Source organism: Callionymus lyra, chromosome 16 (genome assembly GCF_982586985.1).
Source record: "Callionymus lyra chromosome 16, fCalLyr1.hap1.1, whole genome shotgun sequence".
Classification (NCBI taxonomy): Eukaryota; Metazoa; Chordata; class Actinopteri; order Syngnathiformes; family Callionymidae; genus Callionymus; species Callionymus lyra.
Genome location: NC_141833.1, coordinates 3977866 through 3992902, shown reverse-complemented (window position 1 = coordinate 3992902; position 15037 = coordinate 3977866). Strand labels below are relative to the sequence as shown.

The 15037-nt window shown below is 37.0% G+C and overlaps 1 protein-coding gene across 4 annotated transcripts; it reads right to left on the bottom strand.

Annotated features, from left to right (window-relative positions):
• Nucleotides 1-799: 799 nt before the first annotated feature.
• On the bottom strand, nucleotides 800-14183 carry rnf31 (ring finger protein 31). 4 transcript variants are annotated; one of them, XM_087811340.1, is made up of 25 exons: nucleotides 14120-14183; nucleotides 13430-13628; nucleotides 13213-13359; nucleotides 12197-12352; nucleotides 11834-11890; nucleotides 11295-11490; nucleotides 10921-11095; nucleotides 10726-10859; nucleotides 9503-9672; nucleotides 9179-9416; nucleotides 8190-8368; nucleotides 7975-8115; nucleotides 7728-7913; nucleotides 6646-6852; nucleotides 6414-6587; nucleotides 6215-6313; nucleotides 6054-6143; nucleotides 5593-5707; nucleotides 5145-5257; nucleotides 4797-4907; nucleotides 4030-4078; nucleotides 2475-2571; nucleotides 1847-2012; nucleotides 1515-1561; nucleotides 800-1295 (listed from the first exon to the last, which is right to left on the bottom strand). In XM_087811340.1, the coding sequence occupies exons 2-25, from the start codon at nucleotides 13625-13627 to the stop codon at nucleotides 1250-1252; spliced, it is 3291 nt and encodes a 1096-aa protein (XP_087667466.1). In that variant the 5' UTR covers nucleotide 13628; nucleotides 14120-14183; the 3' UTR covers nucleotides 800-1249. The 4 variants fall into 4 exon arrangements, with proteins under 4 accessions (XP_087667466.1, XP_087667468.1, XP_087667467.1 ...); XM_087811342.1 differs by having other exon boundaries at nucleotides 800-1290; XM_087811341.1 differs by having other exon boundaries at nucleotides 800-1271.
• Nucleotides 14184-15037: the final 854 nt, after the last annotated feature.

Sequence of the window (15037 nt, the reverse complement as noted above, 5' to 3'; positions counted from 1 at the left end):
TGTACATCCAACTCAACGTCCCTTTCCACGCCCTCATTTACATATTTAAATCATATTTAAATGAACCTCGAGATAACATTAGGGAACCTTTAACTGTTTTTATTCTACAGCTTCACTTTAGTTCATTTGAGGTGATGTTGTTCCACATGAACGTCTGTGACTCTCGTAGAGAAAAACTTAGCTATCAGATGCTGATCATTTTGTTCGTTAAATTATAAAAACAAGCTCATAATTCCTTTGAATATTTTTTGTATAGCGTTAAATAGCGGAGTTAAATATTCAGTGTAAAGCGATCGATGTTGTCTTAATAAATACTGATCATCCGTTTGGTGAATGAGAACATATTTATAAGTTTGTGAATAATTTAATATCCACTCGTGTAACTACAAACACTTGTGTGTTTGTTCCTTGTTGATCAATATTGATCGTTAATGTAACTCTGACGTGAACATCTCAGCGTGACTAGTGAGCACAGAAGCACATCCGTTACTACAAACGTGTTGGGAATTCCGACCTTTTCAAATTTTGACAGTTTATATACCAATACCTTCTTTCATATTTTGTCTCCCTGCTTTATTATAAGACAAATAATAGTGTCCTTTAAATGTTACATTATAATATAGTGTTTAACAAATGTTATGTATTTAAGTGCAAGACTTTTTAGACTCATATGACCTACAATATTGCCCATCACAGCTTTCACAGTCAGCACAGAGTGATAATATTTATGCACAAAAACAAACAGAACAAAGGACGACACAATGTTCATTGTTGGTCTTTATTTTCAGAGAATGTTCAGAGTTTAGCAGTAGATCGAAAATGAAAGATTGTTACAAGATGTATGTTTCATTTTTTAAATTCATCCATACCAGCAAATAGAGCATGACAACACCGCAGGTGTTATTATTAATCATGCAGCGTCGTAGACGTTAATGAAGAGAATATAGAACAAGCCCCGGCTGACAAGCGGACATTAAGTTAATCTAGTTTGGCATCACATCTTCAGCAAAATGACCGACAACACAAAAAGCTACAGCAGTTGATGCTGGTCCACAGGGGGCGATAGAGCACTTCATGGAGATATCCGAAGTACATTTATTCATCTCTTAAAATAATAATTTTATTCAATCACATTACTGGAGGAAAATGGCTTGCTTCAGCGCAGCAGCTCAGCCAATCACAGACACAGCAAGAGAAAGCAGCATCCTGGAATCTGTTGTGTGAGGGGCGAGTTCTCAAGTGGTGGGCGTCAGTGAAGAAGGAGATCAGCGCTGTGGTCATGAGAATGATCTACACTTGAGACAGGATTTAATCTACAAATGCAGTAAGATCTCTTCTTCTCCATACATTCATGACGCGGGAGAGGTACAGACAAAGCTAGTTTGTAGCTAAGATTTTTACAAGTGCTTTTTTTTTTGTTAATGCTCTAACAAAAACAAAGAGACAATTGAATAAATAGAGATATATATATTTTTAACATTCCAGAGGATGAGAACAAAACTTCCTCCACTTACTGCCTCCGAGGGACTTTGTCTCCGAGAGGGACCTCGTCCATCAGCTTCTACAGAAAGAAGAAAAACATCACTTGTCGAGAGTTAACAATCATTTTAATTGGAATTTCGGTAAAAAAATTGCAGATTAGAACATATAGGACAAGAATCAACTAGTGATGGGCTGATGAAGCTTCACAAAACAGTGTCATATTTTTTTTAGACAAAAGTATTTGCTTAGAAATGATGGGAGCTTTTATTCAAAATAGTGGCTCATCTAGGGGATTCTATAAATGAGTCAATGCTTCATGAAGCTTCATTAATCCGCCAACAGACACACACAAACACATTCACACCTTGAGCACTCTGTTGTAGAACGTGCTTCCTTCCTCTCCGTCATAGCAGCTCTCATCCACCTTGTAGCGCTTGCAGGCCAGCAGCAGCTCACTTGGACTGTATTGTGGAGCCGGGTCGATTGAATGGCAGTTGATTAGGCTCACAAGGTACTCCCGGTAGTGCTTCCTGTGTGTCAACACATTTAGTTTATCAAAAGTACATTATTAGTAAAGTAAAACTAATTTTGTGAGGCAATATAATATTTTGTGAAACCCTGCAAAATAATTATAGTGATGGACAGATGACGCTTTACAAAACAGTGTCATCATATTCCTAGATCAGCAGATGACGCTCTTGGTTTAAAAATGGATGGTTTTATTAAAAAGTTGATTTCAGCCAAAGATTATTCAGCAAACAGTGCCATCTAGTGGTCTCTACAAATGAAGACGATGCTTCATGAAGCTTCATCAGCCCATCACTGGCAACTACTATGCTACTCTGCTAGTCTTGAATTATTTTTAAACATGAACCCAATAGTAGAAAAAAACATTTGCATATTTTAAGGGAAAGTGCTTTTTCTGTAAACGGAATTCCTAAGAGTTTGTTGATAGTGTGGAAGCATGAGTTTGTAGAAACAAAGCTTCATACTCGCAGAGTCCTGCATGTCCAGGGCGGGTCTGAGCTCCGCACGCTGTCTCAGGTTGCTGCCCTCCCTCGTCCTTCTGCTCTATCACTCCACAGAGACCTGAGAGGAAGAAGAGAGATTAACTGAGGATAGAAGACATTCACGGAAAAACGATAAGTATTTAAGGTAAGGTAAGGTAAACCCCTCTGATCCTGCTCCGAGTAGTTTTCAGAGGCAACACTTTTCAGTTATTAATCATTTTAAAGTACATATAAGCATCTTGTTCAGACTTTAATCTACCTTAGGACTAAGAGTTAACTCTTAAATCCACAATAATTTATTATAAACAGAAACGATCTTATTGGGGAGCATGTGCGTCACTGTTTAACACTGGAAGCGTAAAAGATAACCAAAAGCCTTTTATGCTGAAACTAAGTCTAATTTTAGATCTTTACACACAAAGCAAAAATGGCCTTGTGTTCAAATATGTCTCCTTTACTTGTTTAAAATGGATAGAAGTTTCTTCAAAACTACATATTTAACTTACTAAATCTATAAACCTGAAAAAGCAAATCATTTTTTCTAAAGCTCCAGAGCATTTGGATAGGGTTGAAGTGAGCATGAACTGTTGATTGATTGATGCCTATATATTACACCATTTCCCCCCAATCTTCCTTTGGTATTACCTTTGCTCTACAAATAATATTTTCTGGATTTATTTCTGGTCACTATGGTTGAGTGGTTGGTCATTATTTAAAGAGCAACTAATGTGAAAATCCTAATTGCCTGACTTATTTACATGTTTCAAATGTTGAAGTCAAGATGCAGTAAGTCCTTCATCATGATGATGTTTTCAAGTTCTCCCCCAAACTGAAATCTCGGCGAACGAGAGGTTACGAGAGTAGAGTCCGTTATAACTTTGTAATAATGGGCTTCACTCCTCCTTGCTTTGTTTATACAGCTTTATGTTTTTTTTAAATATATTTTTCTTTTCTTTTATACAGCGTTTAAACGACTTTCGGGATTGACAATTTGAGGTGACAAACCTTGGTGTTTGAAGATTTAATCTCAATAAAAATCAAGTGTTTTTAGTGGGCAGGTTTTAAGATAATTTTCAAATGTAAATACTTGAATGAAAAGAGAGTTTAGTACAGACAAATACTGATGAGAACAAGATGTACAAGATCTACAGTATTAAAGACACACTTAAAGCAACACATTAGTTTCCTTTAACTGCATCAGTTTATACAAAATCAGAAAGTAGACTACTTTTATGTGCATATTTGAAACTAGTAAATCGTGGAAAAAGAAGGTAAAAAAAACAACAACATCTCTAGTGATGACATAAATGGCTGTTCGATTTTCAGTTTGTGAAAAGGATGTCAGTGCAATGCTTGACAACGACAAAAGGTTGATCAGTGACGTACAAATATCTGAGGATTGACTTGGAGTTGTAGATCTTCTATTGCATATGCAAAATTTTATAAAATGTATGTAAACCTCAAGATATATGTATAATAAAACAAAACAAATGCAACAATGATGCTTCATGCAAACCTTTATCAACTCATTGCCTACCTGTCTGAGTTCCTGGAGGCGGATCAGTATTGAAGCGAACACTATTATTCTGTTTGTGACAAAGACAGAAAGAACATCTGTTAAGAAATAAAACATTACACCAGCAGGACTTCAATGAATCTTATTTCAGAGTTTTCAAAATAGGCTAATGGTGTGTACTTCTGATTAATCCAAGTTTATCTTAATTAACATTTTTTCATCAAAAACGACTGTAAATAAAAAACGATGGCAGTGGAAAAAAATATATAAATGCTGTACGTGCTGAAAGAATGGTTAACAATGAAGCTAATATTGCGTAATAGTGATGTTTATTGCCCGTGTTAAGTGGTAGAAGTTTGGTTGTGTTGTGTTTCTTTAGCTATGTTTTTAAAGCTCCAACATGTATCTTTACTTAAACTTACTTAGTTACATTGAAATACTAAAGGAGTATGTGATTTGTAAGGTTTGAAACTGTTTTGATCAGCTCAGTCATTTGGTAAAGACTCAAGAACTATTGCCCTTCCACATCTTTAGTATTTATGGGCAAATGAAGCTTCATGAAGCATTTTCCTCATTTTCAGTGTCCACTAGATGTCACTCTTTGATCTATAATCTTTGTCTATGAGCAATTATTTGAACGGAACCTCCCATCACTTTTAAGAGCGCTATCTGCTGAAGTCAGAAAGCCTGACGTGTTTCATGAAGCTTCCTTAGTCTCATTACTTAATACTAATGTACACGTGTGTGTGTGTGTGTGTGTTGTGCCTCCTGTGCACGTATGCTTGCACCTGAAGTAAAGCTTGGAGTCTTGAAGGTTCCCAGTCCCTCAGATAGAAGAGACAGTCTCTGGGATGATGAGCATGTAGTCCAGACACACTGCACTCATCCACGGCACAAGTCTGTAAGAAGCAGTGGAAACAACATTAATGCCTTTTATATTAAAACATATCGTTTTATTAAAAAAAACACATGTTTTTATGCTATGATTTTTGAGCTAAGAGTTAAGTCGGAGTTAGAAGCAGATAAAAGAAAGAATAAACAAAAAAACAATGATTGCAAAGAGAGATTCAATAGTTAGTTTTGAAAGAAGTTGCTAAACAGAACATGTGTTTCAGAAAAGAATGAAGGAAACTCACAGTATGGAAAGGATTGTTACAACCACTGCAGAACTGGTAGCGACACTGAGAGCAGCAGAAGTGCATACAGCCGCCTTTGGACAGTGCATACTGAAAGCGACAATTGGGACAGGCTGGGAAGAAAAGAGGGAGGAGAGAGAGCAACAGTCAGAAGGTGTGAGGAAGATCTCAATCGCATATGTTTCATGTATCATTTTAGATTTATTTAAACATGAAAAAGACATTTCTGCATGCAGAATAATAGTAGAATTGCGCTTTATTGTACTATAGAAAACGAGATAATCTTTTACTGTTTTACTTTTATCAAGTACACAATAACTCATTCATCAATTAAAAAATCTATGTATTAAGTGTTTCCACTGGTGAAAGTGAAAAGAAAATATATTGATAATATTGACATGAAAGAATTGCTGCTACATTTGTGTGTCTGTGTGTGTGTAAAACATACTTATGCCGTTGTCTCGAAGATATCCAGCCAGACCTTGTTTCTGATACTCAGGATCATTCTCTCGCTTCCATAACTGATATTGTTCACAGGTAAGACCTGAATGCTGCGACTCCCACTGTTAGCAGGAACAAACAAATATTAAACATAAAGTCAAGAGCAATGTGAAGTGTTCATTCTGAAATGCCAGGGTCGAGTACTCAGATAATATCGCAATACTGTTGTTGGCCCTGTATTGTGATAGGCATCACCTACTCATAATAAATATGTTTGAAAGGTTAGGTGGATGACTCCTGATATAGCGGTCACTATTATCGGCCACTTTAATTAACTATCAATGCGATATTTGGAGCTTTAGGACAGTTAATCTTGTACACAGATTAACTAACAATTGCAACAGAAAGAGCATCGCTAACATTCTCTATGCTAAAAATATAATATAGTCTTAGATGAAAAATACTTACCGGCTTTTTGCACTGAGCACAGAAACTGTTGTGGCACTGAAAACATGTGACCTTCAACTGGTTTCCGTCGTATATAAATCCATAAGAACACTATAAAAAAAATAATAATGATAACCTTTAATCGTTCGGAAGAATGACAACACGATGCTCGGTAGACTCACGTGGCAACACCATAAAAACTTTGGGTCTTTAATCAGTGCCTGTTCCGTCAGCTTCTTGTGGAAGAGTTCATAAACTTCAGGTTCCAGACAATCCCTCAGCTGTTTGCAGTCAAAACAAACAATGTTTTACATTTAAAGAGTGCAGAAAACCTTTTATGCAACCAATAAAAAGCACCACACATCAGGTTCACATGCATACCTGGATATCCAAGGTGGAGAAGTAGCTATTGAGGTGTTCAGGGTCATTGATGTCAGGTTCCCAACACACTGGACACACCATATCTCTGATGTGTTTATTCCTCACCGCGATGGTAAAGTGTTGCTGGAAACAACCGCAGCACATGGAACACTGGCAGGATGTGAGGGATTGCATCTGAAATCAAAAGCTACTGTTAGTCACCGACAGTTAGAAGCGTCAAAGTAAAACCTACCTTACTATGAGGAAATACTGATAAGCAAATAGGACATTCTTTGGCGAGAACTCTTTTGATGAACTCTCTGTCGTGTGACTCTTGCACTGCTTGCACCACATCCTCCAGAGAGTAGGGGGCGCAATGCTCCAGAAGCAGGGAGAGAGCGAGCTCACAGCGACCCCAGCTGGGAAGACCATATTCAGCTAATAATCTTCGACATGTGCGCTGGAGGCAGAAATTCAGTTTTCTTTAATGATGAACAGACATTTAAGTAAGAATAGGTTGAACTTGTAATGGGTTGATGAGGTCTTGTGTTGTGGTGACCAACTGTAACGATACTTTACCGGAAACAATACTGTTACCAACACCTCATGGATTCCATCATTACACACTTCAAAAGAAGAATAAGTTTGAAAACTATTTGATCATTGAAATAAAAGTGACAGCAAGAATGATTCAGAACATTATTATTCAGACAGGTATTTATTTTGGCTTTTTACCAATTGAAAATAAAAAATAATAGCTTGAAAAACTCTTCCACGTGGTATGAGTATGACAGAAATGTAAATGAACGTAGTTTCAAAAACAAACAACAAATTAAAACTTGACAAAAACATCACACTAGCTTTCATGCTTGGAACAGTAATGCAAGGATAGATGTAGTACTTAAAAAAAGTAGATTCATGTTCGCTTTGATATAGTGATCTATAAAGATTCCAGTATTTAAGATAAAATAAGGAAGAGACTGGTATGTCAGAGTAAAATAGATTTCAAAAGAAAGGAATTTCTTGGTGATATTTGGTATAGTTTGGTTTATAATTTGCCGTATTATTAATTAATTATGTCTAATAATAATTAAAACCATTTGTATCAATGTAAACATCTGTATATTATGTTCTATTGTTTTCACATGACACCTGATCTCTTCTTTGTATGCAACATGACACGACCTACGTCAGACCTACACCTTTGATAGTGAGCCATTTGTAAAACTGTAACAAGACACACACATAAATAAAATGTATGTATCAGTAATAAGAGACGTGTAGTCACCCGCATGCTCTTACCACAGATGCTTTTATTTCAAATTAAAGTCTGACCTGCTTGTCCGGGTGATGAATGTCAACTGCAGACTCGGGTTTCTCATTCCAAATGTTACCATGAAAAACCTCTAACAGGGGGCGCTGCAGCAGCACCAATGCTCCACGCATCTCTCCTCCACTTTGTCTCAAAACGTCATGACATGCAGGCTCATCCTGGTGCCCCAGTGAACGCAGGATTTCAACCTGTGAGTAGACAGATTCATGTTTAGAATACAAACTGAAGATTGATTAAATCTATCTTAACCTTGGCAAGTCTGTCTCTCAAAGCTTGTCGAGCAGCTTTTTCAATGGAGCCACCTGCTGTTAACCAGGCCTCCATGGCTTCTTCCCTGGACAGCTGGACAAAATGCATGGGTTCAATAAAATCTTCTCGTTTGTCAGTGGTCTGAAGAGAGGAAAAGAGTTGTGTATACAGAGCCTGGCTAGAATCCTACATAGTTTTCAGGAGGATTTACTGACTTTGTGTGTTTCCATCATTTTGTCTGACACGTTCTGTTGCGATGTTGACGCTGCAAAAAGTCTGATCTGGTCCAACAACGACGGCAGCTCAGTCTTGAGCCAAGTGCAGGGTTGAATGTTGTGTCCGGCCACCTTCATGCTTGTGTACACTTCTTCTGGACTCACTCCTTTCTTTTCACCTTCCTGAAATAGATGAAGCACATGATTGACCACAGATCACAGGTCAGATTTATTGTCATATCATCTAATTTTCAATGCACCATACTGTTCCTCTAACCCTGACTAATTACAACTATAATGGTTTGTGTTGTTACGAAAAATAATAACAATAGCCTGTGAAAGTTAATGCGTGGTAATGGAAGAACCATGAATTCATTGAGATTTTGACTTAATTACATAAATATAGCTTACAAAACTTTGCAATGGAGATCCAAAAGCAGCTAATTGAAATAAACCAACAAATAATTAAATAAATGCGTCATTAAATTTATAAAATTGAAATCAAATATGAGACGTGGTAAAAGATATAAGAAAAGCATATTCATTAAACATATATACGTATTTAGTATTCTACAAATCAATCAATAAATAATTCAATGAATGTGTCAATAAATGAATACAATTAAATTGAAAATATTGGAGTGATATAAAATGTGTATTGAAATAAGTAAACTTTACAGTAGATAAGTAGACTTTGTAAAAAAAATAAATAAATACAGTTGTCATTAAATAGTTCAATACATAAATACAGAGCAAAGGTAAAAAGAAAAAATATTTGATCTAATTCTGTGGGATAATCGTTTCTGTGTAAAATGAATAAACCTATTTTAATTTTTACTCAATCCTATACCACGTGTGTATTTCTCATCATTTGTATGTATTTAATGATGTATAATGATATAACCATGTGTATATTTCTATTCAAAAATGTTTCTACTGGTCCTCCATTCTCAGAAATGTGTTGGTATCTAAAAAAAAGTGGAAGCAACTTGCCCTGATCTGTCGAATGAGTTTGAGTCCCTCCTCCTTCATGAGCCTCTGCCTCCAAGAGCTCAGATCTTCAAGCACCGTTTCATTAGCTCGGATTGGCAGCGCTGGCACACGTCTTACTGGGGACGGAGGATGCAGTTTGACGGGCAGCGACGCCGGCTCCGGTCGGGCGAGGTCACAGATCTCACACACGGTGGCGGGCGAGTAGTTCAAGTAGGTGCAGAACTGACAGACCCACTAGACGTTGGGAAGAATAACAGACGTCCATCACAGACAACCCCTCACGCAAGCTGGAGCTCCTCCAGCAGTAAATGTGGACCGACCTGGCTGTCAGGGTCGCCTGGCATGCCTAGTACCGGGGCAGGTGGCCGGGGTGTTATGGGAGAGTGGGACGGGGTCACGCTGGGTCGTGCGGCCAGACGAGGTCTTTCACACACCTCGCACAGAACACTGCTGGCTGTGTTCACCACCGTGCAGCTCTTGCACTGCCACTCTTTGAAGAACAAACACTAAAACTTTAACATTCATGTTCAGCAAACAAATGGATTAAACAAGAATTATACGACTGTTACAGTCGTTATAAACATCATTATATATGTAGGTGTTCCACTCAATGCCTATGATTTTATATTTTTATATTTAAAACATTAGTATTTGATTTCTATTCTACTGGTATTACTTATTTAATATTTGATTATACTTATTTTCAGAATCATAAAGTTTTATTACCAATGTTGCAAACACAACATATGATTTTTTTTGTCGTGTCAGGGGATATATTTTAGATCTTTATCCTATTATATTTTTTTTTATTTAAGGTTTGAATTTCATATTTTGTAATCTGTGCTGCCAGCGTTAAAGAGCTGCTAAAACAGAATTTCATGGTATAGCACCGTTCTCTATAGCACTTATTTATAACTTTTTCTCTACAAGATTTGAAATATGCTCTAATTTATTGTCTTTTTTTGACTTGTAGACCACTCTGGAAATCTTGTGTGCAAATGTTAAAACCTTTATAAGACCTTCAAGCTCCTTTATTTATGTATGGAATTATTTAATTAACTTTCCACATGATATCAGCTGCTCAAACCCTTTTTGTTTGATGCTCCATTTATTTCTGTCGATGCACAAGCAGTGGAAGTACTAGTGAAGTCAACACAGCTGTAGATCAGCAGTCTCACTTAACTCTTCCAAACAAAACTTGTCTTTAGTGATAGAAGAAGAAGTCTAAACGTTTTTCTGAACAATTTCTCATGATGAGGCTTTAATACAAGGGAAGACAAGTTTCCTTAATATATTTAATTTACAGTAAAAAATGCTACCAAAAAACAGTGCCATCTAGTGGGGTCTGTATATCAGTAAATAAGTAATTATTTGTACAGTCACCTATTCTCTGACCAGGGTCACAAAGTTCTTAAACAATCAAAAACAAAACACTTGAAAATACATACTTTAAAGACAACATTAATTGCAATTTGTTTCCCAACATTAACTTAAGTTAAGGAAAGATCATGACTTTCAAATTAGAATTGAAAGTGAAACCGACCTGTGTTGGTGGCCGACTGGGATCCATCCGCTGCAGAACTCTTTGGGATAAACCGGGAGCACTCGCATTTATCGCACGCTAGGTTTTTGGTAGGATTCACTGTTGAGCAATGGATGCAGCTCCAGGTGGAAGAACTGAAAAAGCACAGGAGAATGTAGACGAGGCTGATACGATTGACGTTAACATTTGACCAACCTTTGTTTGTTAGTGGCTTTGGAGGAGGACGTTGAAGACCGTACGACCGCACTTCTGGAGTGGTTGGCCAGTTCTGGATATGCGTGGTAGACTCTGTCACACTCCGAACACAGACCTTGGAGGCAGGTGAGGCAGTGGACAGTGGTCCGGGAGATCCCACAGACTGTGCAATTCTCTGAAATGAAAAAAAAAAAAAGTGCAAAGTTGATGCAGGAGATATTTACATGAGGCAACATATAACAAAACAAACTAATTATAGCTATATCCACAACTCAAAAGACATAGAACCATAACTGCCATTATGAAATCCAAGAGTAAAACATTTTTTAAGAAACACTATGCAAGAGGTAAAGTGCTTTGCTTTCATATCTCACCTTGATATTCATCTGAGGAGCTGAAAAGCAGCAGAATAGTGTTCTGGTTTTGATGGTTAGATGATAAAGAGTGACTGTTCTTCTGAGCCGATGGATGACGAAGAGGAAAGGCAAGAGACTTGGTCTGGCGCTCCGGGTGACATAAAGTAAAAGCTGACGGATGGCAGACCTCTGTGTCCGTGTTCAGGCCGACATCCTGAGAAGAGTGTGAACAGTGACAACGTATACTAGCACAGTGCTGGTACGAGAACTCACAAAAAACCTGAATGAGAGAAATAGAGTTGCCTGGATTGAAAATAACATACCTTTTTGCTAGATGTAATTGTTTTAATACTTTCATTACACTCTTGTGTATTGTATGTTTTTAAAAAGCATGTCAAATGAGCTCCTTGATAGCAAGTATATCCAATAATGTCTCGGATATAATCAATATTTCATTCAGAAACAACAACCAGGCATTAGGTCAAGCAATTGAGTATTAATATATTAATTATTTTGTTGCTGTATAAATTTGTCTATCAGGAAATGCTGCGCATTACCTTGTGTCGCAGAGCAGGAATGATTCTCTCGTAAAACTCTGGGTGAGGATGAGCATCCTGTTCATGAAAGAAAAAGATTAGTCCATATATTTAAAGATTTGATTAACACAGAAAAAACTCATTGAGGAGCTTCAACAATACTATAGTTTCAAAATCCTATTCATTGTTAAATGATCAAAAATAGTATTTTATTATTGTCCATTGTTTATATGTTGTTATTGGCAGTATGAGGTGGAAAATAAAGATATCAAAATAACTTGTCAAATCATCTTACCACCACTCAGCCAAGGACTGGAAATCTATATCATATTTATCCAAAGTTTTGGAAACCTGATAAGTGCCCTAATGAAATCCTTTACAAACCCGAATGAGCATTTCCAACTCCATTCTGAGACTCATTACTTCCAGAGTTACAGCAGCTACTTTCCCAACATCAGGATCTGTAACATCATCAGGGAAGCTGAGACCATCGTTCTGCTGGTTGGAGTAACCATAGAGACCAAGAACAGCTCTTCCTCCCTGCGTGCAAAAAAATGAAAATAAATGTGACATTGATAGGAAAAAACTTTATTGATCCTTACCTGGGACATTAAAAATCGATAAAAAATGGTGAAACCTCTGCACGACAATGCCCGATGTGTCTCGTCTCTGAATAGCTTGATCTTGGATGAGTTATGTTCACCGTTTTTCAGCATGCAAGCGACTCATAAAATGAATCAAAATAATCTGCATACTATTTATTTATACATACTGTATATTTAGACAATCTATGTTGATGTACCTTGTATAGCCACGTGAGCCAATTTTGCAAAAAGCAATCAACTGTTTCCATTTGTGTTATTACCCGAGTATTCTCTGACAACTTGCTTTGAATTTGGGTAATTTGGGTAGATGCAATCAGTTTAAATCAGGGACCTTCAAAACACTAAATGGGCTGTTTAAATTGATAGCTGGTTGATCCAATCTTTAAGCAAAATGACTCAATGGGCGGAGCTTGTGACAAAGAAAGTTGCCCATTGGTTCATTTTCCAACTAGTAGAGGTCTGGTTGTTCACAAACATAGTTTGTAAATTAAATAAAGTTGTAAATAAAGTCAAGTCACCGAATAGACGATAGGCTGATGTCAATTTTTTTTATGTCAATCTATCCACTCACATTGCCTTTCAGATCGACTGGTTATGGATCGACGTATTGATCACCCCTGGACTAAGGCATTTTAATGGGTGGCTCTGAGACATCTTTTTCCACTTCTGATGCCATGCAAGATGCAACAGCTTTACATTTCTTTCCCACAATAGTACCTGGGTGTTAACATGTATTTAAAATATGGTCTCATCCAACCAGGGGATGATTTAGTCGACATTTGTTTACTTATTTACCTGTATAGAATCCACAGTGGCTCGAAACACTGGATTGTTGTGCTTCACAGTCCTCCAGTACTTGGGCCTGTTGGGATTTGTCAAGTTGCAGCCGTACTTCTCCAGAATGTTTAATGCTGTCGACAATCGCTGTAGTGCCGCTAGAGTCTGTAAGCCATAGATCAATGTCATTATTTCACAAGTGTTGAATGAAAACTTAAACCAGACTTCCACTCACTTCTTTTCGATTGTTGCTGGAACTGTTTTCCACGACCATGTTTTCAGCGATGATGTGTCTGTATTTCACACATGGAGGGAGCGGCAGTTTGGCCATGGCCATCACTCCTGCTCGCACTTCGATCACCTTCCCATTAGAGTAAAGACACACCTCGGTCCGACTCCGCACCTCCTGCAGCTGCTCTGTTAAGGAAGCCATTCTGTGTCCAAATAAAACACAGAACCAGTTTAGGATCTTATCTTAAGTTGGCCACTAGATGTCGGTGATGTCGACTCAACCAGTAGATTTCATCGAGGTATTTTATTATTTTGGTAATAGAAGTAACAACAATTGTAAGTCGATAATAATTAAACAATTTATGTTTAACATTTGAGACAATATACTCTCTTAGAAGGTGAGGGGGTTATACTGTAAATACATTATTTCCTCATACGTTATTGAGAAACAAAAAAAACGACATTCAGATTATTATATCCCCCCTAATAGGCTCGTGACAACAAAATAAACAATTTTAAGATAAAAATAAGTGACGAGTGATTTGACAGGTGACTCTTCAACAGATCTTGCCATTTTTGTGACGCTGTCAAAATGTCGCGTGAAAAGGCAAATATACAAAGTAACATTGATATTTTTGTGTTGCAGCATTAAAGGTGTTTTTAAATGTACGAGTGTGCACAGATGTGTGTTTACCTTGCATTGACGCAAATGTAGAGGATGCGGTGTTGAACAGCAGAACAGCAGGATGGTGCTGCAACAAAACATGGACGCGGGCATATGACGTCAGAGACGCGTTAGACGTGAGCACACGTATCTATAAAATTCAATAAATAATAATAATATCAATAATATTAATATCATTTTATTTTAGTTGTATTTTTCACCTTTAAGTGGAAATTCTAGGCTTTAAATCATTTGCTCATTCTCTCCCACAATTCATTTGTATTCATGATAAGTAAGTAAGCACTATTTTTTTATTTGTTTTATTTGTATAGCGCTTTTCTAGACCAGGGTCACAAATCAAAACAATATTCAATAAAGTATATACTCAATGAGTTTTTTCATCGTTGACTCCTTTAATCATAATTCCCTGCCTGTTCTTCCATGTTGTATTTCTGAAGAATATTTTGAAAAGAAATATCCCCAGACTCTGAACCCTATTTGGGTTTATTTGAGACCCCCTGAATTGCTTTTTTACAATGTATTTATGTCACACTGTAGAAACATATAAAGCTGATTCAAAGTGTTGAGACGGACACCCTTTAGCATTTTAAAGGAGTCAGACTTCGAGTGATTTAAGGGATTTGTGACAGAGCGGCTTTACTGGGTATTAATAGCAACAAAGTCACCTATAGACCAGCCGAGTAAATGCTGTAAGAATGCTGTCTAGTTCACATTAAGATCATTTATTTCGTTATCTTGCACTAATCTGGATTGTTCATGAGGAGAAGGGATTGTATATTTTAAGTTTAGGGAAGTTGTGTGGAAGAAAAGTGCTCTATAAGGAAAAAAAACAAGTGTATTATCCATGTTTATAAACCTAAACTGTTAAGAAATATATTGGTTAATAAGATTTCATTTTATTCAAAAGTTTGCTATTTAGAATTATAA

What these genes read in the sequence shown, in the direction of transcription:
- rnf31 (XM_087811340.1), bottom strand. Translation starts at nt 13,627, where the DNA reads ATGGCTTCCTTAACAGAGCAGCTGCAGGAGGTGCGGAGTCGGACCGAG. An exon ending in AGTTGGAAATGCTCATTCGG is followed by an intron (nt 11,891 to 12,196) that starts GTTTGTAAAGGA and finishes TTTCATGAACAG; the next exon opens with GATGCTCATCCTCACCCAGA. An exon ending in AAAGCCACTAACAAACAAAG is followed by an intron (nt 10,860 to 10,920) that starts GTTGGTCAAATG and finishes GTGCTTTTTCAG; the next exon opens with TTCTTCCACCTGGAGCTGCA.